A 25,038-nucleotide genomic window follows, 5' to 3' on the forward strand; every position below is an offset into this window, starting at 1 on the left:
TTCCTTAGATTTGCAATATACGTCTACAACTAATGCAAATCCATTTTTAAATACCATATACTACTTCATGGGTTGTACCAAGTACCTTATAATAACAAAATAATCCCAATTCCTGCCTCCTATCTCTTATATCACTACTGTCATTCATTTCACTTATACATAAGCATACTTAAGTATATATGTTTCTGTGGATATATATACACATATATGAATACATAATTGAATACATTCTTGCTATTATTATTTTGAACAAACTGTTATCTGTTAGATCAATTTGGAATAAAAAAATAAGTTACTATTTTATCTTCACTCATTCCTTCTTCAGTGCTCTCTTTCTTTATATAGATCCAAGTTTCTGACTTGTATGTTTTTCTTTCCCTTGGAAGAACTTCTTTCAGTATTTCTTACAAGGCACATGTACTAACAATAAATTCCCTCAAGTTTTGTTTGTCTGAGAAAGTCTGTATTTCTTCTTCAGTTTTGAGGAATAATTTTACAGGGTACAGAATTCCAGGTTGTTTATTTTTTTCTCTCAAGATGTTAAACATTTCACTTCATACTCTTCTTGTTTGCATGGTTTCTGAGGAGAAGGCAGATGTTATCCTTATCTTTGCTCCCTATAGGTAAAGTGGCTTTTTCCTCCGTCTTCTTTCAATAGTTTTTGTTTGTTTGTTTCTTTGTTTGTTTGGAACAGAGTCTTGCTTTTTCACCAGGCTGCAGTACAGTGGTGCAATGTCAGCTCACTGCAACCTTGCAACCTTCACCTCCTGGGTTCAAGTGATTCTCCTGTCTCAGCCTCCCAAGTAGCTGGGATTACAGGCGCCCACAATTACGACCAGCTAATTTTTGTGGTTTTGGTAGTGATGAGGTTTTGCCATGTTGGCCAGGCTGGCTCGAACTCCTGACCTCAAGTGATACACCCACCTTGACCTCTGGTCAACCTGCCTTGGCCTCCAGTAGTGTTTTATTTATCTTTGATTTCTAGTTTGAATATGCTATACCTGGGTGGAGTTTTTTGGCATTTATTCTGGTTGGTGTTCACAGAGCTTCCTGGATCTATGGTTTGGTGTCTGATATTAATTTGGCGAAAATCTCTGTCATTATTCTTTTTTTGTTTATTTATTTAAAAGGTGGAGTCTCACTGTGTTGCTCAGGCTAGAGTGCAGTGGCCTTTCACAGGTGTGGTCAGCAAGGGAATTTTGACCTGCTCCGTTTCTGACCTGGGCTAATTCTCCCCTCCTTAGGCAACCTGGTGGTCCACCATTCCCCGGAGGTCACCATACTAACGCCAAACTTAGTGCAGACACCCAACCGGCATAGTGCACTGCAGCCCAGAACTCCTGTACAGACTCAAGCGATCCTCCTGTCTCAGCCTCCCAAGTACCTGGGACTACAGGTGTGTGCCACCACATCTATTTATTTTTTGAGACAGGGTCTCACTCTGTCACCCAAGCTGGAGTGCAGTGGTGCAATCATGGCTCACTGCAGATTTGACCTCTTGGGCTTACATGATCCTTTCACCTCACCCCACTGAGTAGATGGGACCAGAGGTGTGCACCACACCCCCCTAATTTTTTAATTTTCTTGTAGAGATGGGGTCTCCCTATGTTGCTCAAGCTATTATTATTTTAAATATTTTTTCTGTTTCTTTCTCTTCTCTTTGTTTCTCTTCTCTTTCTTGCATTCCCATTATGTGTATGTTATTTTTTTTTTGTAGTTGTCGCACAGTTCTTGAATAGTCTGTTTCACTTTTTCAATCTCTTTGCTCTTTGCTTTTCTGTCCTGGAAGTTTCTATTGATATATCCTCAAGGTTAGAGATTCTTTTTTCAGCCATGTCCATTATACTCATGGGCCTATCAAAGGCATTTTTCATCACTATAACAGTGTTTCTGATCTCTAGCCTTTCTTTTTATTCTTTCTTAGGATTTCCATCTCTCTGCTTAACGGGTTCTTGCATGCTGTCTACTTTATTCATTAGAGCCCTTAGCATATTAGTTATAGTTGTTTTAAATTCCCAGTCTGATAAGTCTAACACTCCTGCCATATCTGAGTCTGGGTCTGATGCTGGCTCTTTTTCTTCAAACTTTGTGTTTTGCCTTTTAGTATGACTTGTAATTTTTTTTCTTGACATCAGACATGATGTACTGGGTAAGAGGAACTGCAGTTAGTAGGCCCTATAGTAATGTCGTAGTAAGGTGGCAAAGGACAGAAGAGTGATCACAGTCCTATGATTAGGTCTCAGCCTTTTAGTGATCCTCTGCCTCTGAAATGTTAACTTCACAAGTGCTTCTTGGTTTTCCCCCTTTGGATGGAACAGGACAGTTAGAGCTCTAACTGTCTAACTTTAGGTGTTAGAGCTCTAACACCTAAAAAACATAAACAAATATTGAACTTTAGCCAATGTATGCACGTTGAAATGTTTGAGGGGGGCAGGGAAAGTGTACTGATGTCTATCACTTACTTTGAAAGTCATCAAAAGACAAGATGGATTGATAGGTAGGTGGAAGGATAGATAGACACGTGATAAAGCAACTATAGTAAAACGTAAATTGTAAGGTCTAGGAGGTGAGTATACAGGTTTTCATTGTGCTTTATTTCCAACTTTTTTGTATGTTTGAAAATTTCATAATACAATGTTCAAAAAATAAGCCCAACAGCCTAGGGAGACAGGTCAGAGTCAGTAGGATGAAATTTAATGTCAGTGAAGGGCAAGTGGTCTCTTCAGGTGCAGATGCTCTTTTGCTTAGGTGAAGAATGAGGAAGTCATTTTCTGCCAGCTGTTCATGTACATAAGGAATGGGTTGCACTCAAGGTAATTATGATGTGCTTCTGTAAGAGATGCTGAAATCATAGATGTTTCCATAATCTCTGGACAAGGAATTGGGCATGCTATCCTACTCCAGACAATTCACATCCTCTTAAGGTGAGATATCCTGCTTTCTAAGAGACTTTGGCAAATGAGTCATATCAGTCAGGATGGGCTGAGTTTTGCTGCAATAACAAAAGACTCCCAAATCTCAGTGTCATCTCCCTCATATTCCACATCCAATGTGAGTTGGCTGTGGCTCGATCCATGTCGTTTTTACTCTGGGACACAAGCTGACAGGGTGGTTTTCATTTAGAGCATTCTATCTAGTAGCAGAGGGAAAAAGAGACATGGCAAACACAGGCCGGCTTTTACAGAAGCCTTGTAAGTGGTCTATGATGCTCCTACCCACATAGCATCGGCCAAAACAAGTCTGATGGCCAGGCCTTAGTTCAGCTAGATGTGAACACCCCATCCTCCAGCAGGAGGAGGCACAGCTGATGATGACCAACAGTGACTGAATCTACCCCAAGGAGATTATCAGAATGATGTGAGGTCTAAGAAAGCTGAGGGAACTAGGGTAGAGGTGGCAGAGGAATGACATGCTGGTTTTATTCAAACATTTTAGAAAATGCAAGACAAGATGTGCTCTGCACAGCTCCAGGGGCAAGCTGAAGACATTTCTACCAGATAGGAGTCACAGGCTTCAGGTTGTCACAGGAAGCACATTTTGACAGGAAGGACTACCCAGCATTAGGGAACACCGAGAGCACATTGTTACCTGGGCTGCTCCATGTGCCCAGGACAGTGATGACACCTGAAGACAGTGTTGCCTTCCATTCTCCCCCTCCCCATAAAATACTGGGCCCAGCCGCCCACACAGCAGGGAGCTCCCTATCCCTGAAATAATGTAAGCAGAGCCTGGGTGCTCCTGGACAGAGGGCTGTGGATGGAGCCCCTGCATCGCAGGGTGAGGCCAGACCACAGCAAGCCAGAGGAGGGTGTGTCTAGCCCAGGGTACACGTAGGACAGATAACCTGGCAGGGATGCTGTGCTCCTTCTTGCTAACATGTGCCCCTCTCAAGCTACCAGGAAAAAAAATCACATAATGAGGTTGCTAAGATCTACAGAAAGAATGAATCCTCTATCCATGAAATTGTGAAGAAGGAAAAAGAAATTTGTGCCAGTTTTGCTGTCACACCTCAAAATGCAAAACTTACGGCTAAGTGAGAAGCACTTAGGGTAGAAAAAGCATTAGATTTGTGAGTGGAAGATGTCAACAGAAACGTATTCTGATTGACAGCAACCATGTAGCACCAGATTAACTTCATCTAGATTAAATTTGTTCACTGGCATCTACGTATAGGAAAAGACGTGGCAGATGTAGGGTTTGGTACTATCTGCAGTTTCAGGCATCCGCTAAGGGTCTTTGAAGATATCCCCCAAGGATACTCTATATAAATGAAATCATCCAACATGCACTCATTTTTAATCTACCCTTTTTCACTCCAAATCATTATCTTGATATATATCCATGTTGTATCAACAATTTGTCCCTTTTTACTGCTAAGTAGTATTCCTTAGTGTGGCTAAACACAGAGTGTTTACACATTCACCTGTTAATGGAAAATTGGGTGGTTTCCAGTTTGGGGATTTTACAAAAAGCCTGCTGTGAACATTTCTGAATACATCTTTGCAAGAGCATATTTTTCTTATTTCTCATGTAATTACTATCAAACAAAAATATAAACCTGGATTCCATAAAAAGAGAATTTATTCAAAAGGATTGTTGTGGGGGTGTGGGGGGGGACTATTACAATAGGGAGACAGTCTGAGGATGTGATCCTCAAGTGTCTCAGAGGTTAGGCAAAGGGCTGACCTTGTATAGGGAGGCGTAAACGTGGCTAGAAAGAACTGTTATGGGAAAGTGGGCTGAGCAAGAGTGTCACGATCGAGCAGGTCTTACCCTGCAGACAGCCTGTTCTCAGCAGGGACCCTCAGGAGGGTGGTGGGTTGGCACAAGCTGCGGGTGGGCCAAAGCTCAGGGGCTTGGAGAAGGAGAGAATCTGAACCAAAGTTTGGTTACAGGCATTTTGTTCTTATTGATCTATGGGGACAAGCAGTCCAGCTAATCATTTATGATGCCAAGAATGGGAATTTAGAGGGTCTGTGTATGGTCTGGTCATGAGGGGACATTCAGGATTCTTATCCAAGCTATATGGAAAGTCACTGGTTCTTTCCAGTAGGGTGTTTTCTGGAACAAAGGAGTGGAGGGATTCCTTAACCTTCACTATTTCTAGGAGCAAAGGGCTAAGGTAAAATTCAATACTGTCAATAGTTAGGATTGAAATGGCTAGGTCATATGGTAGGAGTATGTTTAACTCTCTTCATACACTGCCAAATGATTTTCAATTGTAGTGATACTATTTTATAATCCCATAAGCAGTGTACAAGAATCCCAGGTCCTCCACATTCTTGCGAATACTTGGTATAATCAGTCTTCTTTGTCCATTCTAGTAGGTGTGAGACGGTGTCCCATTGTGCTTGTAATTTGCATATCCTTAATGATTAATGATGTTGAGCATCTTTTCATGTCTTAATTTTCTATCTGTATATCTTCTTTGGTGAAGTGTCTGTTCAAATATTTTGTCCATTTAAAAAATTGAATTGTTTGATTTTATCTATTGATTTTAAGTGCTCTTTCTATATTCTGGATACAAGTCTTTTATCAAATATAGCCTCTGAAGATCTTTTCTTTCAGGCTGTAACTTAGCTTTTCAGAAAGTCTTTGGGAGCTATGGCTTAAAGAAACACTTGTGCCAGGTTCTCCTCAGCATATCCCCCTGATCACAGCCACCCCCATAGGCTCCATTTCTTTTTTCTTTTTTTGAGACGGAGTCTCGCTCTGTCCCCCAGTGGTGCGATCTGGGCTCACTGCAAGCTCCGCCTCCCGGGTTCAGGCCATTCTCCTGCCTCAGCCTCCCGAATAGCTGGAACTACAGGCGCCCGCCAACATGCCCGGCTAATTTTTTGTATTTTTAGTGGAGACGGCGTTTCATAATGTTGGCCAGGATGGTCTCGCTCTCCTGACCTCGTGATCCGCCCGCCTCGGCCTCCCAAAGTGCTGGGATTACAGGCGTGAGCCACCGCACCCGGCCATAGGTTCCATTTCTATATCTGTGGTGACCTTCTGCAAGCTAGGCTGAAGTCCCAAGCTCCAGACCTATGTCTCCAACTGCCCACCGTTCAGTGGCCTTTGGATGTCCCATGCAAATTGGAACTCACTATCATCTCCCCAGACCCGCTGCTCCTCCAGAAGCCCTGTCTCCATCAACGGCCCTGCACCTACCCGGTTAGAGACCCAGGAGTCGGCCTTGTACCTCCTTCCTTCTCACTTCCACCTTCTGTCATCCAGAGCTGTCAGTTCTTCCTCCTGAACATCTCTGGACACTCACCTCCGCCAAGCACCACACCACCATTGTTCTCACCCGCACCACCCACCCAGACACCTTTCCTTAGACGGGTGGCCAGAGAAAAACTTCTCAAATAGAAGTCGGGCCATGGCACGCCACTGAGGACCTTCCAGCGGTCTCCTGTGCACTTAAACAAGGTCCAGACTCCTTCGTGGGACAAGTAAAGCTCCTGATGATCTGGTCCTAGAGTAATGTGGGGGCCTCTTGCCCAGAGCCCCTCACACTCTTCAAAGCCGGCAGCTGAAGAGCTCAGCTGTAGCTGTCTGTGGAGTTCAGCCGCTGCTCCCTGCACGCCTGCCCTCTGCAGGGGATGGAGCCCCATTTCCCCACTTCCCCACCTGCGCCCGGCAGTGCAGGTGAAGGCCTGGCTGCTGGGAGTGGCTGGGAAACACTGCGCTTTGGGGTCAGGAATGCCAGCTCCACTACTCACCGCCTGTGTCATCCTGGGAAAACAGCTCTGGCCCCAGGTTCTCCATAAGTAAAACAGGGGCAGTCATCCCTCCCCTCCTCAACGACATATGTCAGAATCAGAAGCCACAAATCATTCTCTGCCCCCCAGCACGCTGCCTTGGTCTCCTAGACCACTTTCCCCAACAAAGGGAACGGCGCCAGGCCCAGAACAGGGCCGAGACCGGATGAGGCTAGCGAAGCGCCCAGGGACAAACTTTCAGGCAGCGCCCACTCTCGGGCTCGGGCAATTGCAGGGTCCCTCCGAGAGCGAGCGTCTCCAGAGAACGCGGCGGGCGCATGGCTGTGCCCGGAGCCTGAAGACCCCCCGGAGCCGCCCGCCCCGCACTGGGCCCGCCCCTCCGGGATTGGTGCCCTGCTAGTGGCCATTGCCTGTGACGTCACCGGACGCGCCCGCTTCTGGCTGGAGTGCGCACCAAGCGGCAGTGGGTTCGCCGCTGCTGTAGTTCCCCGGCTGGCTGCGGTCACTGGTGCCAGTGCTCAGGCGCCTGCTGCCCTTGACCTCCCGCCCCGCGAGCCCTAACTCAGCTCAGGAGGACCGGCTGCCGCCGCCGCCGCCGCCAGGTAGACCAGGCCTGGCTGGGTTAGGCCAGAAGGGTGTCCCTGGCGCAGGTCTCCCGCAGAGGGCAGAACTAGAACCAGGTCCCCGGCCATTTCCGACCACACGGATGGGGCGGACCCATGTGAGCCCTCACTAATTGCAGGGGACGAAGCTGGGCATATGGGGAAACTGGGGGTTTCCAGGCGAGTGGACGGTGGGATGAGATCCGACGTGAACACCCACGTTTCAGGCTACTGTTTCCACCTCACGTCGCCGCCCCTTTGCTTATGGACTCTTGCAGAGTTGGATTGAGCTCGGGCTGTGTGACATAGTGGTAGTTGCAGAAGCCCCAGGGCCACTTTCTGACTAGTACCTTGGGCACCTGACGTCATCCCTTTGAGTCTCAGTGTCCTCTTCTGTAAAGGGAGGGCGCTCTACCTGAGGGGACTGCTGTAAGGTTGGAATGAACCTGCATGTGTGTGTCAGGTGGGAAGGGAACAGTCAGTGGGGCCTGGGGTTCTCTTGGAGAGCTGGTAACCAGCCTCGTCCCTGAGGCAACAGCCAGAGGGCGCCTGTAGTTTCCCCACGCATGGCTGTTAGCAGTTACGGCCTCCGGAAGATCTCCTGTGGGAGGTCCCTACTTCTCACTACAATCTTTAGGGCCTTTGGAGGATTTCCTATGGAAGGTCCCCACTTCTCACCACAACATTCTGTTAAAATGTCCTTGGTAGGAAAATGGGGGCTGAAGCTAGATTTTCTTGCTTGCATTACAAGCTTCTGAACCAAGGACTTCAATGTCACTTGGACTTGGATTCACATCCCAGCTCCTTCCCCTCCTAGCTTTAGGACTGTGTAACCTTGGGCAAATCCCTTAACCGCTTTAAGCCTTAACTGTTTCATCTGTAAAATGGGACTAACAGTACCTACCTTCCACAAGTATCAAGAATTAAATCAGGCCGGGCGCGGTGGCTCACGCCTGTAATACCAACAATTTGGGAGGCCGAGGCGGGCAGATCACAAGGTCAGGAGATCGAGACCATCCTGGCTAACACAGTGAAACACCGTCTCTACTAAAAATACAAAAATTAGCCAGGCATGGCGGCATGCGCCTGTAGTCCCAGCTGCTGGGGAGGCTGAGGCAGGAGAATGGCGTGAACCCGGGAAAAAGAGCTTGCAGTGAGCCAAGATCGTGCCACTGCACTCCAGCCTGGGCGACACAGCGAGACTCCATCTCAAAAAAAAAAAAAAAAAAAGAATTGGACATTGTAGGTAGAGCACTTAATAGTTGGCATTCAGCAGCAGCAGTTACTGTTATGTTAGAATGTGGAGTGTCTGAGTGTGTGCACTTTGGCTCAAACAGCTTTTTGACAGTGGCACAGTTGGTGCTTGTGTAAGACAGCAGGGCAGAGAAGTCAAAACCCTCGTTTTTCTAGTCAAACTGGCGGGCCACAACAGTGGTGACCTAAGTGTAATGAGTCTTTAACTGAACAAGGCAGATTGAATCTCCAGGTGAGGACCAAGAGTCTGGGGCTCAGCTGCCTCCACATTTTTGGGCATAGAAGGCTGTACAATACAAACAGCCTTTGTTGTAAGAGCAAGGAACCATTCAGGGAAGGCACCATGTGGTAAGGAATAGTGGCCAGACTTGGATTCAGAACAAAACAAGAGAATAGTGTTTGTCCTTAAGTAGAGCCTTGGACTCAAAACAGGACCTGAGCTCTGTGGATAATTTCTTTTTTTTTTTTTTTTTTTTTTTTGGAGTCGCTCTGTTGCCCGGGCTGGAGTGGAGTGCCGTGGCATGTTCTTGGCTCACTACAACCTCTGCCTCCTGTGTTCAAGTGATTCTCGTGTCTCAGCTTCCCTAGTAGCTGGGATTACAGGTGCCCGCCACCAGTCCTGGCTAATTTTTTTGCATTTTTAGGGGAGACAGGGTTTCACCATGCTGGCCGGGCTGGTCTTGAACTCCTGACCTCAAGTGATCCACCAACCTCGACCTCCCAAAGTGCTAGAGATTTCAGGTGTGAGCCACTGCGCCTGGCCCTTGGGGATATTTTCTAGGTGATTTGAGGAGGAAAGGCACAGCCATGTCTCCTGAAGTTAACAAGCACTAAGCTTTCCCAAGTAGTGAAATGTCAAGCCCCTGCTTCTGTCACTTATTTGTTCATTCAGCAGAAAGACACTGAGAGCCTTCTGTGCACCAGGCACAGTGCTGGGCAGTGAAAGAGACAGACATGTGCCCTGGATCCAGGGAGGAGATGACCAAGTGATGGCTGTCAGGCCCAGACCTTGCTGTTTGTCTGCAGCCTCTTCCCTCAGGCAACTTGTTCTCTATCAGGAGAAACGAAATAATTATTATCTGGAGAGGCAGGTGGGGGCGCTGCTCCTAGAAGACTGGGACAGCCTGGTAGAGGTTCTAGCTTGATCATGTGAGCAGGGGAAACCATTTTAAATAGGAGGTTAACAGGACCAAAATAGCATTTAAAAAATTGCTTATGGCTGCTGTGCTAGCATTCATAATTCACCAGCTTCACTTGCCCATGCTGGGCTGCCACCCAGCTAATTCCTGGTCCTGCTCATTTAGCCCAGCTCAGCTCATATCACTTCCTCAAGAAACTAGACAAGAGTAGAGCCCCTGACCATCTTCACAGCACTAGTCCTGATAGCTGAATCTTACATCACTTGTTAACATCTGTGACCTATGCAGGGAGAATGGCAGGGCTGAGTTTGACTTACATTGTTTCCCCAATACCTACAGCAGAGCCAAGCACAGTGGGAACTTTCAGAAAGCACTGGTTGAAGGAACCCTGGAATCCCTGGGACTTACTACGTAGCATGTAGTAGTTGCTCCTCTAGAAAAGTTTCACCTTATGAAGTATAGCAGGTAAAATACAAGCCTGGACCACTTCCCATGTGGTATGCAGGGAGCGGTTGATGGGGCAAAGGGCCTTGGGCTATAGCCCTAGGAATTCCAGGGATGCTGATGATGGCTCTGGGATCCTCCATCTCCTGGATGCTGCATTTTTCTCTGCAGGCTCTGATGCTGGTGTCTGGTAGAAGAAGGTTACTCACAGCTCTGCTGCAGGCTCAGAAGTGGCCCTTTCAACCCTCCAGAGACATGAGACTAGTGCAGTTCCAGGCACCCCACCTGGTGGGGCCTCACTTGGGCCTGGAGACAGGGAATGGTGGAGGGGTTATCAACCTCAATGCCTTTGACCCCACACTCCCGAAGACGATGACACAGTTCCTAGAGCAGGGAGAGGCCACCCTCTCAGTGGCAAGAAGGTAAGTAAGTGGGCAGCATCGCCCTGACGCAGCTGCCCTGGTCCCCCCCGCACCCTCCCCGCTCTGGGAAACAGCACCAGCAGGTAGCTCTTTTGCAAGGGAGCAGAGTAACCCCACCTTTCCTTTTCTCCCATTCTCTTAAAAGATCCTTAGAAATCTTATATAATAACATCTTCAGTTTTCAGAGGAGAAAACTGAGACCTCGGGGAGGTGATTAACAATTTCAAGTCCATACATTTGGTGCTGGAACCAGGACTCTATATTTCATCACACTGCCTCCTCTGGGAATGAAATCCTGGCCTGACTGATGGGTCTGGGCCCAGGGGTCCTAAAAGGCATCTTATGCAGCTGGGGGAGTGATATAGACTCCCAGCTCCTACAAGGAGAGAGGACTGCAAGGAGGTTTTCTATAAGACAGTTGGTTCCTGGGTTTGGACTAGATTAGGTGAGAGTGCCCTGAAGCCTGGACCCCTATAGAATCTGGTCTAAGGGCTGATGAACAATAAATTAAAAATACTTTAAGATGTCATTTTCATCTATTAAAATGGAAAAAAAATACAAATGTTTCACAGCCCACAGTATTAACAGTATGTTCCCATATTGCCATATTCTGCAAAGATTGGAAACCTCCATGTCCCTCATTAGGGACTTGGGTATATCTCTATAGAGCAGTAATATGCAGCCACAAGAAATAAAGAGGACACTCTCTATGTATTGTTACCTATTGTTAAGGAGAGATCTCCAAAATCAGTTGTTTTTTTAAAAGATGTAAATAGTGTGCTAGCATTTGCATACAAAAGGGTGGGAGAAGAATATCCACAGCGTAGCTGCGAAGAGCCAGGGGAATGGGGTAACCAGAAGGGGAAAGGGAGACCTTTCCATGTATTCCAGTTTGTATCTTTTACATGGACATGAGTTACCTAAGGGGGAGAGGAAATCAACACTGGATAAATAAAAGCCCTGCTCTGATAGCAAAGGACAGTAGTCAGTGATTTTCACACTGACTCTGATGGTTGATAGAGCTAGAAAATAGATTTCAAAAAGCAAAACCTGTAGCTGCTGCAGGATCTGCCCAGCCTGCCCGGGATTGCCCACCTGTTCCCAGCCAGACCTGCTCTGACCTGCTCTGGTCTCTACAGAGCCTTGGCTGTCCAGTTGCCAGTCCTACCACGGTCGGAGGTAACCTTCCTGGCTCCAGTCACACGGCCAGATAAGGTGGTGTGTGTGGGCATGAATTATGTGGACCACTGCAAAGAACAGAACGTGCCCGTGCCCAAGGAGCCCATCATCTTCAGCAAGTTTGCCAGCTCCATCGTGGGGCCCTATGATGAGGTGGTCCTCCCACCACAGAGCCAGGTCAGTGTCTCCCCACTGCCCTCCCTAGTCACTGGGCCCATCACAAGGGCGTTCTGAGCTCAGTATTGAGCCTACTGGAGCCACCTCTCGCTCAATAGTGCATCCAACAGAAACTCTACGAACTATACAGACAGTAATAACACTGGCCTTGGAAAAAAAAAGTTAATGTACGTTTTCCTGATTACAAAAGCAATACACCTTCACTGTAGATAAAATAGAGATAAACATTTAAAGATTACGTCACCCATAATCCCACTGCCCATGGCTGGGAATATTAATGTTTTTCTGTCTACCGTCCCACTGTTTCTCCACTCCTGTATATGTTTATACTGTACATATACTTACCTTTTACTTAAGACTCCATCAGGAGCATTTTTTCATGCCATTAAGTATTCTCCCTGACATATTTACGTTACCATGGAGTTTTGTGATGTACAGGGTAGTTTATATTCCTGAGTACCTTACTGCTGGATACTTGTTTCCAGTTTTTGGTTTCTATAAATAAATGTCGCAATGAACATCCTTATGTAGAAAAGACTGCATGTCCACTAATATATTATTATTTCCTTTTTTTTTTTTTTTTTTGAGACAGAGTCTTTCTCTGTTGCCAGGCTGGAGTACAGTGGTACAATCTTGGTTCACTGCAACCTCTGCCTCCTGGGTTCAAGTGATTCTCCTGCCCTGGCCTCCCGAGTAGCTGGGACCACAGGTGCCCGCCACCACACCCAGCTAATTTTTGTATTTTTAGTAGAGATGGGGTTTTACCGTGTTGGCCAGGATGGTCTCGATCTCTTGGCTTTGTGATCTGCCTGCCTCAGCCTCCCAAAGTGCTGGGATTACAGGTGTTGAGTCACCACACCTGGCCTTATTATTTCCTTTGAATAAACTCTTAGGATTTGAATATTATCAAACTATAGGCAGTGTTTCAAAACTCTTGAGAAAATCTCCCAATTGTCCTTTAAACAAATTGTAAAAGCAACTTACACATCCATCGTTAGTGTATATACCCTAACACTGGTTACTTTTCCTCTCAAATTTTTATTTTAGAAATGTCTTGGGAATTATAGAAAAGCTGAAATAATACAGTGAACGCTCATATACTTTTCACCTGGTTTCCCTGTAGACATTTTGCCGTATTTGCTTTCTCTCCCTTCTCCTCTCCCTGCCCTTCACATGGCAAACACATATTTTTTTTTTGGCAGGGGGTGGAGTGAAGGAGACATTTTAAAACACATTGCAAATATTCTCATAAAAACTTCAATAGACATTTTATAAGGACAACGGCTTGCGTGACCATACCATTATCACAACCAAGAAAATCAACTTGAATGATATTTAATATGAAATCCAATTGCCCCAAAGATGACTTTTAATTTGGTTACTTTGTTGCACTGTGATCAACCAAGGCCATACACTGTATTCAGTTACATCTCTTTAGTAGTTTTAACCTAAAACAGGGTTCCATAGACTTTTTCTTAAAGGGCTGTATTAGTCTGTTTTCATGCTGCTGATAAAGACATATCCGAGACTGGGCAATTTACAAAAAAAAAGAGGTTTAATTGGACTTACAGTTCCACGTGGCTAGGGAAGCCTCACAATCATGGCAGAAGGCAAGGAGGAGCAAGTCACATCTTACGTGGATAGCAGCAGGCAGAAAAGAGCTTGTGCAGAGAAACTCCCATTTTTAAAACTATCAGATCTCGTGAGACCCATTCACTATCATGAGAACAGCACGGGAAAGACCTGCCCCCATGATTCAGTCATCTCCCACCGGGTCCCTCCCATAGGACGTTAGAATTATGGGAGCTACAAGTTGAGATTTGGGTGGGGACACAGAGCTAAACCATATCAAGGGCCAATTAGTAAATATTATGCTTTGAGTGTCATATGGTCTGTTTTGCAACAATTCAACTCTGCTGTTATAGTGTGAAAACCACCAGGGACGATACAGAAATGAATGATGGGTTTCCAATCAGAGTTGATTATAGCAGATGGTGAGCTGGCCATAGTTTGCCAACTCCTGATCTCAAACAATCCCCCCTGCCCTTTCCTTGAAGAATCCAGTTGTCTCATAGCATGTTTCACATCCTGGGTTTGTCTGGTTGTTTATTCATGATTAGTGTCAGGGTAAGTATTTTTATCAAGAGATCTACAAAGATGTTATACATTTCCCATTGCATCCGACTGGGAGGCTTATGTCAGTGGTCCCAGAATTTGATCACTTGGTTTAGCTGATGTTCACTAGGTCCCTCCATTGTGAAGATGCATTTCCACTTTTATAATTAATAAGCAATCTGTGTGGTAGTTTGAGATCACGTAACTATCTTATTGCCCCATAGATTCTTATCCAAGGATCCTGTAGTCATCCTTACTGAATCCATTATTGCACTGGGGGATGAAAAGCAATGATTTTTCTTTTCTTTTCTTTTGTGATGGAGTCTCACTCTATCACCCAGGCTGGAATGTAGTGGCACCATCTTAGCTCACTGCAACCACTGCCTCCCAGGTTCAAGCAATTCTCCTGCCTCAGCCTCCCTAGTAGCTGGGATTACAGGGATGCACCACCACACCTGGCTAATTTTTTGTATTTCTAGTAGAGACGGGGTTTCACCATGTTGGCCAGGCTGGTCTTGAACTCCTCACCTCAGGTGATCCACCTGCCTCAGCCTCCCAAAGTGCTGGGATTACGGGCATGAGCCACCGCACCCAGCCAAGAACAATGATTTTTCTAAATCATGCAGTTTTTATTAGCTGGCATTCTTCTATGAAAAAAGCCTGGCCGGGCACGTTGGCTCACATCTGAAATCCCAGCACTTTGGGAGGCCGAGGCGGGCAGATCACGAGGTCAGGAGATCGAGACCATCCTGGCTAACACGGTGAAACCCCGTCTCTACTAAAAATACAAAAAATTAGCCAGGCGTGGTGGCAGGTGCCTATAGTCCCAGCTACTCGGGAGGCTGAGGCGAGAGAATGACGTGAACCCAGGAGGCGGAGCTTGCAGTGAGCCGAGATCGCGCCACTGCACTCCAGCCTGGGCAACAGAGCGAGACTCTGTCTCAAAAAAAAAGAAAAAAAGCTGCCTCCCTCTTTATTCCTGTGTCTCCAATATCACTGTGAATTCTTTGTTTTTATTCAATTGGTTGTAATCCATCGTTTACATTCTTTGGGTGACCTCAATTTGGCCAATGAGGGACCTTCAGGTTTGTTCCATCCCCAAGCTTTTAGCATATATTTGCTTTCTGGCCAAGACGTTCCAGGCTTATCATGTACTGTCTGTCTTGGACCAAGGAACCCGGTGCTCTTTAGTGGGGAGTGGTATTACAGACCAACATCTGGATGTCGGGTGTACTTACACCAACTCTGGTTATTATTAGAAAGAGCCACCAATTTTAAAGGCCAAATTATATCTATTTTATAGTGTATTTTATGGATTATGGGAGAGGCTGAGCATTTTTTCATGTTTTGTGGCCATGTCCATTACCTTTTTGTGAATTGCTCACTCAAGTCCTTTGTGGGATGTCAATCTTTCTTACTAAAGTGAGTTAACAGATTAAAACACTTAGAATAGTGCCTCACACACAGTAAGGTTACATATTGCTAGGGGATATTACTTCATATTTATCCTTTGTTAAAAGTATCCAGAGTGACTTTTAAACTCAGTGCCCTGGACATGTGTTGCTCTTCTGCAGTCACAGTGGTGTGGGGACCTGTGCCTGCATCCCATGATGCTGTCTGCCACTGCCCAAAATGTATGGGTCTACAAGTCACACCTCCCTTGTTGTTCACTGGGCTCTGGTTCGTGGTGATGGCAAACATGGGATGGCAGCCAAGCCATACTGACAGAGATCCACGGCATACAGCCTCTGAGCATAGATAATGGGCCCCGAAGCCACTGCAGCTCACTGTTCCTCTCCCACCCTACAGGAGGTAGACTGGGAAGTGGAGCTGGCCGTGGTCATTGGAAAGAAAGGCAAGCACATCAAGGTGAGGTGGAAAGGGTGGGCTCCCAGGCCACAGTGCAGCAGAGGCCCCAGCTCCAGCCTCTCCTAGTTCTGACTTCGCTCAGCAACACACGGTGCCAGCTGTCCCTGACACTAGGAAGCAGTCAGCCTCCTTGCTCCCTGACACTGCCTTTCCCTTCACCCACCTTTAGCTGGCTCTGGCTACTAACATGGGATAACAGCTTAGAGATCCCTTGCCATAGGTGTTGGTGTCACTCGTGATCTAACCTCCTGTATGGCCAAATCCCCTGCCCCCATAGGCCACAGATGCCATGGCCCACGTGGCCGGCTTCACTGTGGCTCATGACGTGAGTGCTCGTGACTGGCTAACAAGACGCAATGGGAAACAATGGCTGCTGGGAAAAACCTTCGACACCTTCTGCCCTCTGGGCCCTGCCTTGGTGACCAAGGACAGTGTAGCAGGTAGGTCCCTGGTCCCTGCCCCCTTGTACCTACCATTGCACAGATGAACAGCCCTCCAGAGAGGAGCATGGGTTCAGGTACATGTGGCACCTGCCCTCCCTGGCTGCCCTTTCACTGCTGACTCCATACAGGGCAAGTCTCTTATCCTCAGCCACCAGTTCTCCCATGGGCTTCTTTCCCAAGCCCCCTAGAGGGAACACAACTGCAGAGGATATGCAACTATGTGCATGAAATAAATTACAAAGAGCACTGAGCTGATGGGTGGATCGGGCTTCCTGTGGCTGGCACCATCTGAAACGATCTAAGTTGAACATCATGGAGCATAGCTATCGCAAGGCCCAGGCATTTTCCGCACTACAGATGAAAGCCAGTGTGACTCACCCAGCCACTGTGGAAACACAACAGCATTGACCACACACAGTCAGGATACAGCGCCAGGATGGGGGCAGTGCGCCAGAGGGCAGAGCGCAGCCTCTTAACACACAGCCACCCACAACTGTGGCAGAGATGCAGGGTGTCCACGTGGGCCAGCCATGCCAGGATACCAAAGACCCCAGTGCCTCACAGCACCCCATGCAGAGTCCTCGGCAAAGTTAAATTGTGTTTCAGCTGCTCTACTTAAGGGGGGTAGAACACTAAAACCACCACCAACAGTTAAAAGTGCTGGTTATCCAGGATGTTCTTACAGTAATCCATCCCCTGCAAGCGGCCGGTACACGAGGCTTCTCTGTCCCGGCTAGAACCATTGCCTCACTGCTTTATAGATGCTGAGTCTTTTTTTTTTTTTTTGCATGGTCTTACTGTGTCACCCAGGCTAGAGTGCAGTGGCCCAATCCCAGCTCACTGAAGCCTCAACCTCCTGCGTTCAAGCAGTCCTCCTGCCTCAGCCTCCTGAGTAGCTGGGACTACAGGCACACACCACCATGCCTGACTAATGTTTTTATTATTTTTCATAGAGACAAGCACTCACTACGTTACCCAGGCTGGTTTTGAACTCCTGAGCTTAATCAGTTCTCACCTGCTTTGCCCTCCCAAAGTGCTATGATTACAGGTGTGAGCCACCACGCTTGGCCCTGCCCAGGAGTCATTTTTCTATCTACAGGTGTCATCCTATGCTGTACACAGATGCCCTTTTTCTTTCAAGGCAAAAACCCTAGCCATTTTTCTCTCCCCCTTCAGAGTCTGGAACATCCTCTCAACCCATCCCTGTAACTACTGCCTGGTGCTCTTGGTGGGGATGCGGGGAGGCCTGAGAAGGCCAATGTCTATACAGAAAGTTCTAACATAGAGCACTGAGTCAATGTGGGCACTTTAAAGCCCTTTCACCTGCCAAGTCATGAAGTGCCCCTACAGTTGTGTTTGTAAAATATTGGGGGGTTTGAGGGGGAAAAGGGATAACTCCAAGGTACCATCTTTGCATTTCAGATCCACACAACTTAAAGATCTGCTGCCGAGTGAACGGGGAAGTGGTCCAGAGCAGCAACACCAACCAGATGGTATTCAAGACAGAGGACCTGATAGCCTGGGTCTCCCAGTGAGTGACAGGGGCTGTCCTGCCAGCCCCGCTCCACCTGCCACACGTGGAGGCTGACCTGAGCCCTCCACCTTTGGCTGTGGCCACCTCAGCCAGCCCCTGGTCTCACCGGGTCCTTTTGCTTTGCTCCAGGTTTGTCACCTTTTACCCAGGGGATGTCATCCTAACTGGGACCCCCCCGGGTGTCGGTGTATTCAGGAAACCTCCTGTCTTTCTCAAGGTAGGTTAGCGAAAAGCAAAGAGAGCAAGGGCCCCAAAGGCCTGGCAGGCTTGGCTCAGACTTGAGAAGTACAGGCTTGTGTACGTGTGTCTGACTGAAGGGCTGACACTCTCATGGCCTGCTCTGTTGCAGAAGGGGGATGAAGTCCAGTGTGAGATTGAAGAACTAGGTGTCATCATCAACAAGGTGGTGTGATGGCTCCGGCACAGGCCCTGCACATAGGATGGGGGCATCTGCTCCCACTCAGCCTAGCCCAGGGAAAGGCCCAGTGACAGGTGTGGGCAGGTGCCAGCCCTGCAAGCCGCCTCTTCTCGGTAGAAGGGAGGACAGAGCTCTCTTCAATAAATTCGTCGGGTCAAAGCAGCAGCTTGACTTCTGCTGTTTGTCTTCTTTTGGGCTTTGTTTCATGGGACAAGTTGGGGCATTTTTTGGGACTGGGGAAGAAAAGAGCAAATACACACACATACGCCAAAAAGATGCTGCTGGGCTGGGGAAAAGACAACTCGTCTGGTCCCCTTGTTTATCACATTAAAGGAAGGAAAAAGCAAGAGATGGCAAGGGACAATCAAGCCTCAACGATTATATTTATAGACCAGCTAAGGGTTTGCAGGCTCCTCTCCATCTTCTGGCTCTAGGACACAGCTGTGTTCTGGGGCTGAGAAGTCTCGGCACAGGCTCCTCCTCACAGTTCTAGCTACAAATGAACTGCCGGATGAACTGTTCTAGTTTTTCCTGATTGTCCCGGCTGGCAAAAGTAGGGGACAGGTGGAGCCTGGGGCCTGCAGGGCTCGGCGTCTGCTGCAGAACCTGGGCCATGGAAGATGGGCCGTAAGTGCGCTCACCACAGGGACTGTGTCCACATGGCCCAGGGGCCAGGCCTGTCCCCCAGAAACCTGCCTTGAGACCTTTGGCCCCTTAGACCCAGTGTTTGAGTGCAAATGCTGCGTCAAAGCAGCCCCAATACCCCACCTAGAAGGATGAGCCAGTGATTTGGGAGACCAAGAGGCAGGAAACCATCCCACCTTCTCCAACCCATCACCACATCTATTGCTAGAAGACACCAAGTAAATCCCAGGGTCTTAATGAGGCACCATCAGGCCAGCCCTGTGGAGTAGCTGGGTTTCCCTGGGCCACTCTATTGGGGTGGGAGCAGGGGGACAGAAGATGGTGACACTGGCTCCTCTCACCCCTAGGTCTCTGAAGGTCCAGATAGCACTGATGGCGAGCTTTGGGTCTGCACACTCTGGAAAGAAGAGAGAATTGAAGGCTCTAGGTAGGGAGGACAGGGAGCCACTGGGCACAGGCTTCTCTCCTCTTGTTTAAAGAAGCCCAGGGAGGGATAGAGCTCAGACGGGACAGAAGACCCTCTGTACTCTGCAGCCCTCCTTCCTAGAGTTGGGTTGTCACTGTCCGGCAGGGGGCAGCAGCCACCAGCAAACACCGCTGCCTCCAGGAGCCTGGGCTGACTGGTTGGGACTCACCGAAGATCCCTTCTTCCTGGGCGGTGGCCTGCAGGAACTGGAACAGCTGCTCTGTGTAGCCCGACTCTGCAGAAGAGAGAAGACCTAGACCTGGCGCCCAGCACAGACAGAGCCTGCCTTGAGGACTGCAAGGGAACAAGGGCCTCACCAGTATCGGGCAGCTGGCCCCGGCGGAGGAAGGCGGCAGCCTGTGCAAAGGCCTTGAGCAGCGGGCTGAGCAGGCGGCAGAGGAAAAGAAAGAAATCTGGGCAGTGTGACTGCTGGCTGAGCTGGAGGGGACAGGCCGGGGTGAGTGCAGCTCCCCACCGCCTCCCTACCACCTCCCTCCAGGGGCAGCTTCTTGAAACACACCCTGAAGTACCGGCCCTCAGCCTCTTCGAAGTCATCACTGTCACTATCAGTAAAGTCCCCACTCGGTTTCCACAGCAGCTTTCTGCTCAATCGCTGTCGCCCTGTGTCACAGGCTGGCCGGGAGCCTGGGGTCTAGGGGCCGTGGAGCCATTGTTCTCTGACAAGCTGGCCAGGGATCAACCCTACACCCCCAGACCAGGTACATGCAGGTGAAACTACTAAAAGCAGACCTAGAGACCCAAGAGGATGGCCAGAGCCATGCCCCAGCACCTGCTGGGCCAACTTGCAGAGTGAGAGGAAGTGAATTCCCACCCTCAAGGGCAGTAGCCCTGTGGCCGAGAAATGTGGGGAGCAGGAGGTGTGCAGAGAACCTCAGAGGCACACATGTCCAGTGCTATCCAGAGAGACACACACAGAATGGGGGCATAGGTGGCCATATCCCAAGGCACAGGGAGCAGAGGTGTGAGCTAGGCTTCCCTGCTGCAAGGCCAGGGGCTGCCCACCCCCACAGCACACACAGGGCAGAGGAGGAGCCTGGGGCAGCTGGCACTCAGGGTGGGAGGCTGGAGAAGGCCAGGCTCCAGGCAAGGATCTTGTCTCCAACTGCCCTGCTTACCTCCTCAGCAACCAGGAGCCCGCACTGGATGAGCCGGTCCAGCACCTCCTGACAGTAGCAGTAGGAAGACTGGCAGGGCTGGGAGAAAAAGGCACCCATGTGGCCTCAGGAGAGCCAGGCACATGGGCAGGGGCCTAGCAAAAGGCCAGGCAAGGCCAGACCTAGCACTCAGGAGGTTTCAGAGCTAGGGCACGGGCAGGGATGGGCCATTCCTACCACCAAGAGGGGAACGCCTAGGACCAAGTGGGCCGTAGGGGAGGCCTGACCTTTAGCAGCAGCAGGTCTTGCGGCAGCAGGTGCATCAGCAGCAGGATCTGGCGGTACAGCTCATTCTGGCTCAGCAGCAATATGCCCTGCAGCTCCCAGGGCCCCTGGGGCGGCACTCTGCCTGCCAGCAGCCCCCGCACTGCACAGGCTGGGGAAGGAGGGTCCATTATGAGGAAGGAGCTGTTCCCTTCACCACTGCACACACATCCCACCTACCCCGTGCACCTCAAGACTCACCGCCCATAGCCTCGCTCAGGAAGACGGGCAGCAGCTCAGCACTCAGCTGTGCCAGGTGCGTGAGGCCTGGGCCCGGCCGCGGCACCACCAGCAAGTCGCCCTGGCGGATGCGCAGCAGGGCCACGTGCGCCCGCAGCAGGCTCAGTGAGTGCTGCAGCAGGCTCCGCAGCTGCCCAGAGAAGCCTACATCAAAGCCACGCAACAGTATCTCCTCCGTCAGCCAGGAGAACTCCCCCAGGAGCTGCGACAGGAACACACCCTGGGGGGGCAGAGCAGGGCTGAGCAGCAGGGCCACACATCCCCACCCCCCACCGCCCAGGTCCCCACCACATTGCACCCCCTACCTTCTGGTGCTTGAAGAGCAGCAGCGTCGCCATGATGGCCGTGCTCATCACCGCAGAGCTCCCCACACTGGCTGGAGTGGGGCGGGGGGTGGAGATGCTGGTCAGGTTGAGGCCCAGCAGCCTGGTCCCTCCATTATCTGGCAAGTCTTCCTAGCCACACATCCCAACTCCACCCCAGGGATGAGGAACGTATACCCGGAGCAGTGGTGTTTATCACACACAGGCTGAGAGCCAGGCCAGGAGCTGGGGACCTTTCCCTGGATCTCATCGTAGGGCCCACACATCAACCCACAGCCTCTACGAGAGGGGCACTGAAGAAGATACACATGGATCTCCCTATAAGGGCCCTCTGCGGAGGCGCTGTGCCAAGCCCCTTACACGTATCATTCCATTCAGTTAACACCATCCCCCTACAAAGCTAAGGAGACTCCGCTCAGAAGGCAGGGCTGGCTGTGGCCTTGGGGAAGCAGCTGCAGCCTCCTGGCCTCAGGCCACCATCTTTGTGCATGCACTTAGCTGCTCCCTCATGACGGCCCTGGCTGCCTGCTCCTCCTGTAGGAGGAGGGTTCCATTCTTCTTCAGATGTCCCCGAGGTACCACAGAGGGCCTCAGGTGCAGACACTCACTTGGAATGGAGAACCCTGGTGACTGGCTGACCCCGAGAGAGGGGACGGTTCAGCGACCCACCCGCAAAGGATCTGGTTCACCCTCACCACTCAGGACATGACAGCTCAGTCTCCTGACCAGGAGCTGGTCCTCTTCCTTGAGGGCCAGGAGAGGCCCAGTTATGGGGGTCCACTCCTGCTCCTTCTCAGTGTCTGGGACAGCAGTACTGAGATAGAGACACAGATGACAGGATGAAGGGTCCAAACACATAAACAGCTGTGGGAATGCCTAGAGCTTTCTAAAAGGTGAGGGTGTTTCCCCCTCCCAGCTCCAGGACAGAGGATGGCTTCTATAACCCCCAGTCGCATCCAGGCCTCTGTGCCATATCCCACACTCAGACTGTTGGCAAGGCGAGTGCCTGGAACTATTCTAGATGACCCCAGGATATTTGGTGAGGGAGGGCTGTTAGTGTGTGTATATGGGGGATACATAAGCTGGTGCTGAAGGGCTGCTTGCCTTGCCCCTGAGACCCCACGCTCCCATGCCCCTACCATTGGCCCAGCACGATGGGCTGCAGTAGCTGCTCCAGGGTCTGCCTGCCGCCCCAGCAGCTTCTGGCACTGACGATGTATTCCTGCGCAGGACAAGCCTCTTAGGTGGCCTGCTCGGGCCCACCAGGAAACTTGCACACAGCCCACTGGAAGTAGGCAAAACTATCCCTGCAGTGGCTTTGAGGGCCAGGCTGCCAGGGAGCCTAGGACAGACACCCCAGGTACTCCCAGCCTTCCCCAGCTGGCTCCATACCTGCAGGGAAAAGGGCTGAGCTAGGTGCACCCGGGAGCAGATCCGGCGGCTGCAGCCCCAGTGGCTCCACAGACTACGTAGGACAGCCAGAGCTCCTGTCCACAGCCCCAGGGGGGCTGAGGCCTACAAGGCGGAGAGGATAAGTATACTCGCTCTCAGGCGGACATCAGGGCTGCCCACCCATCCTGGTCTCCAGAGGTATCCTCTGGTCCCACCCTGCTCAGTTTTATCTCAGGCCCAAACTGCTATGTGACCTTGTCCCAAGCTCCTCTTTTCTTATCCATGACACAGGAAAATCCCTCCCTATCAAAGTCTTCAGAGGATGAAATGAGATGACGGTAATGGCCTTGGCAGGTGCTGCCAGATTATTGTAAGGACGATTCCTTTGTGCCCCCACAGCCCTAAGTGGGGCTCAGCCACAGGACACAATACTGTGCCTCCTGTCTGGAGCTGGTGTCCACCTAGGGGCCCAAGGGGCTGGAGGGTCTCACATTCTCACATGGTCTGTGTCACACGGTGCATCCGGAACCAGGTCATAGGTGACGGCCACTGGTACCAGCAGAGCATCTGGGACGATGCCCACCTGGACTGCCTGCACCACAAACCCCACCCAAGCCTGGCCCAGGGCTGACAGCCGTGGCCCCAGAGCCCCAGGAGGTTCCTCCAGGAAGATGAGCAGGGGCTGCCCACTAACCAGCAGCTGCTCTATGACCTGGAATAGGAGGGGTCAGAGGGGCTGTTAAGGCCAGAGCAGAAACAGACCCCGTCCCCTTAGCCTGGCCCATACGTAACCACTGGGGGCACTCACCGCCTGGACCACAGCCCTTGCAAGGAGCCCCTCAGAGCTGTCCAGGGAGAGGTTGGCCTCTGGGGGCAGGAAAAGCCCCCCAAGCTTCCTCAGCAGAGCTCTGTGGACATAAGGCAGAGCCTGATAAGGAAAGGGGCTCTGGAGATGCAAATGAGTAAGGGGCTAGTGAGAGTCTCAGCTCCCCCACGGCCAGCCTGTGTCCTACTTGAATACCCTGAGGTGAAGCCATGGCCCTAGGCCCTGTGGCTGACACCTCCATCTAAGCCCCACAGGCTAGACTGCTGTATGGCTCGGAGCAGAGAGGCCCCTAAGAGGGCCTTTAGCAGGGAGCTGCTGCCAACACACCCCAATACACACCCCGCCCCAGCCTGCGACTTCTCCCATGTATGTCTAGAGGCAAAAGGTTTTTACCTGAGGGCAGGGGAGCAGGCGCGGGAGTCCCAGGCCACACGGAGCACACCCAGGCCCTGGGAGAGGAGCAAAAAGGGCAGCAGGATCCCGTCCAGGAGGGTTTTGTGAGTAGAGAGGAGGACAAGCGGCGAGCCCTGCTCCGGAGAGAGCCAGAGGGAAGTGCCAGCCTGCCCCACCCTGAGGACACAGGCAGCCAAAGACCCAGGGCAGCCCCAGAGGGAGGGACGGTTCAGCTGCAGAGTTCTTCCTCTGAGCACATTTCCCAAAAGCAAAGGAGCCTTTAGACAACTTTTAAGCTAATTGCACTGACACACTGACATAATGGTTTGTTGAGACCATGATAGAAAGACGTTAGAGGAAGCCCCGCGGGAGCAGGGCCATGAGACATAAAGGGAAGGTCGGCAAAGAGCGGGGGATTTTTCCCACCAGCTGATGGGGACTGGACTGCTGTATGGCTGGGAGCAGAGAGGCCAGGAAGCAGGACCAGATGGGGACTGCTCCCGACTTAAGGGCTTGGCCCAGCCTCTGCTCTTCTGCTCCCACCATCCCCATCCCAATGGAGGGCGGGCCTTACTGCCTGGGCGGCCTTCTGGACCATCTTCATCTGACCCTTGTGGAGCTGCACATTCAGGAAGAGGCAGTTCAGGAACCGCAGCAGCGCCCAGCTGAACAGCCTGGGGAGGGACACCAGGCCTGAGGTGCGGCAAGGAGTGACGCTCGGCCCGTGGCACTTGGAGGGCCGCCCAGTGCTCCTTAGGGCAGGCCCCACCACTATCCTCATTTTACAGAAGAGGAAAGTGAGACTCAGGGAAGCTACAGAACTGCTTTCTGGTAGTGAACGCTAAGAAGTAGCGGTGCTGGGACTGGAAGTTCTGACACCAGAGTTCATGCCCACCAGACGCTGCTACTCTCCCACGACCTCATGGTGCACCTGCCTCACATCAGAATCAGAGCATCTGCCTCAATTTACCCTAAAGGAGACTGGAGGACCAAGCCTCTCTCCAGGCA

At 50.4% G+C, this 25,038-nt stretch overlaps 2 protein-coding genes across 23 annotated transcripts in view; one reads left to right on the forward strand and one right to left on the reverse strand.

Annotated features, from left to right (window-relative positions):
* Window positions 1-20,008, forward strand: LOC129030783 (fumarylacetoacetate hydrolase domain-containing protein 2B). Of its 8 annotated transcripts, none has more exons than XM_063649070.1 (10): window positions 1-7,312; window positions 10,045-10,170; window positions 10,321-10,571; window positions 11,711-11,927; window positions 15,852-15,911; window positions 16,189-16,351; window positions 17,777-17,885; window positions 18,018-18,105; window positions 19,299-19,378; window positions 19,523-20,008. In XM_063649070.1, exons 3-10 carry the CDS (start codon window positions 10,327-10,329, stop codon window positions 19,569-19,571), a joined length of 1,011 nt encoding a protein of 336 aa, XP_063505140.1. In that variant the 5' UTR covers window positions 1-7,312; window positions 10,045-10,170; window positions 10,321-10,326; the 3' UTR covers window positions 19,572-20,008. The 8 variants fall into 8 exon arrangements, with proteins under 8 accessions (XP_063505140.1, XP_054332449.1, XP_054332448.1 ...); XM_063649071.1 differs by having other exon boundaries at window positions 7,137-7,312; window positions 10,048-10,170; XM_054476474.2 differs by lacking the exons at window positions 19,299-19,378; window positions 19,523-20,008 and adding an exon at window positions 18,238-18,471.
* The window catches only part of GPAT2 (glycerol-3-phosphate acyltransferase 2, mitochondrial), a 13,219-nt gene continuing 6,858 nt past the window's right edge, over window positions 18,678-25,038 (reverse strand). For 3 of the 15 annotated variants that reach the window (XM_054476464.1, XM_054476463.1, XM_054476462.1), the window contains exons 7-22: window positions 24,605-24,704; window positions 24,031-24,164; window positions 23,620-23,719; window positions 23,311-23,523; window positions 22,812-22,934; window positions 22,559-22,641; window positions 22,115-22,233; window positions 21,402-21,472; window positions 21,058-21,316; window positions 20,820-20,968; window positions 20,554-20,631; window positions 19,938-20,069; window positions 19,735-19,855; window positions 19,587-19,652; window positions 19,293-19,348; window positions 18,678-18,912 (exon numbers count right to left, since the gene is read on the reverse strand). In XM_054476464.1, coding sequence (XP_054332439.1) covers window positions 18,796-18,912; window positions 19,293-19,348; window positions 19,587-19,652; window positions 19,735-19,855; window positions 19,938-20,069; window positions 20,554-20,631; window positions 20,820-20,968; window positions 21,058-21,316; window positions 21,402-21,472; window positions 22,115-22,233; window positions 22,559-22,641; window positions 22,812-22,934; window positions 23,311-23,523; window positions 23,620-23,719; window positions 24,031-24,164; window positions 24,605-24,704 — 1,921 coding nt within the window. In that variant the 3' untranslated portion in view covers window positions 18,678-18,795. Of the gene's footprint in view, window positions 18,913-18,934; window positions 19,349-19,586; window positions 19,856-19,937; window positions 20,070-20,553; window positions 20,632-20,819; window positions 20,969-21,057; window positions 21,317-21,401; window positions 21,473-22,114; window positions 22,234-22,558; window positions 22,642-22,811; window positions 22,935-23,310; window positions 23,524-23,619; window positions 23,720-24,030; window positions 24,165-24,604; window positions 24,705-25,038 lie in introns of those variants that run through there. The other 12 variants (XM_054476472.1, XM_054476471.1, XM_054476470.2 and 9 more) reach the window with 7 other exon arrangements.

Source organism: Pongo pygmaeus, chromosome 12 (genome assembly GCF_028885625.2).
Source record: "Pongo pygmaeus isolate AG05252 chromosome 12, NHGRI_mPonPyg2-v2.0_pri, whole genome shotgun sequence".
Classification (NCBI taxonomy): domain Eukaryota; kingdom Metazoa; phylum Chordata; class Mammalia; order Primates; family Hominidae; genus Pongo; species Pongo pygmaeus.

Bases quoted from the DNA above. Each gene is read 5' to 3' on its own strand.
- LOC129030783 (XM_063649070.1), top strand. From the start codon at position 10,327: ATGCTGGTGTCTGGTAGAAGAAGGTTACTCACAGCTCTGCTGCAGGCT. The intron at 17,886-18,017 runs GTGAGTGACAGG...GCTTTGCTCCAG, and splicing joins CTGATAGCCTGGGTCTCCCA to GTTTGTCACCTTTTACCCAG. The intron at 19,379-19,522 runs GTAGGGAGGACA...ACTGTCCGGCAG, and splicing joins GAGAGAATTGAAGGCTCTAG to GGGGCAGCAGCCACCAGCAA.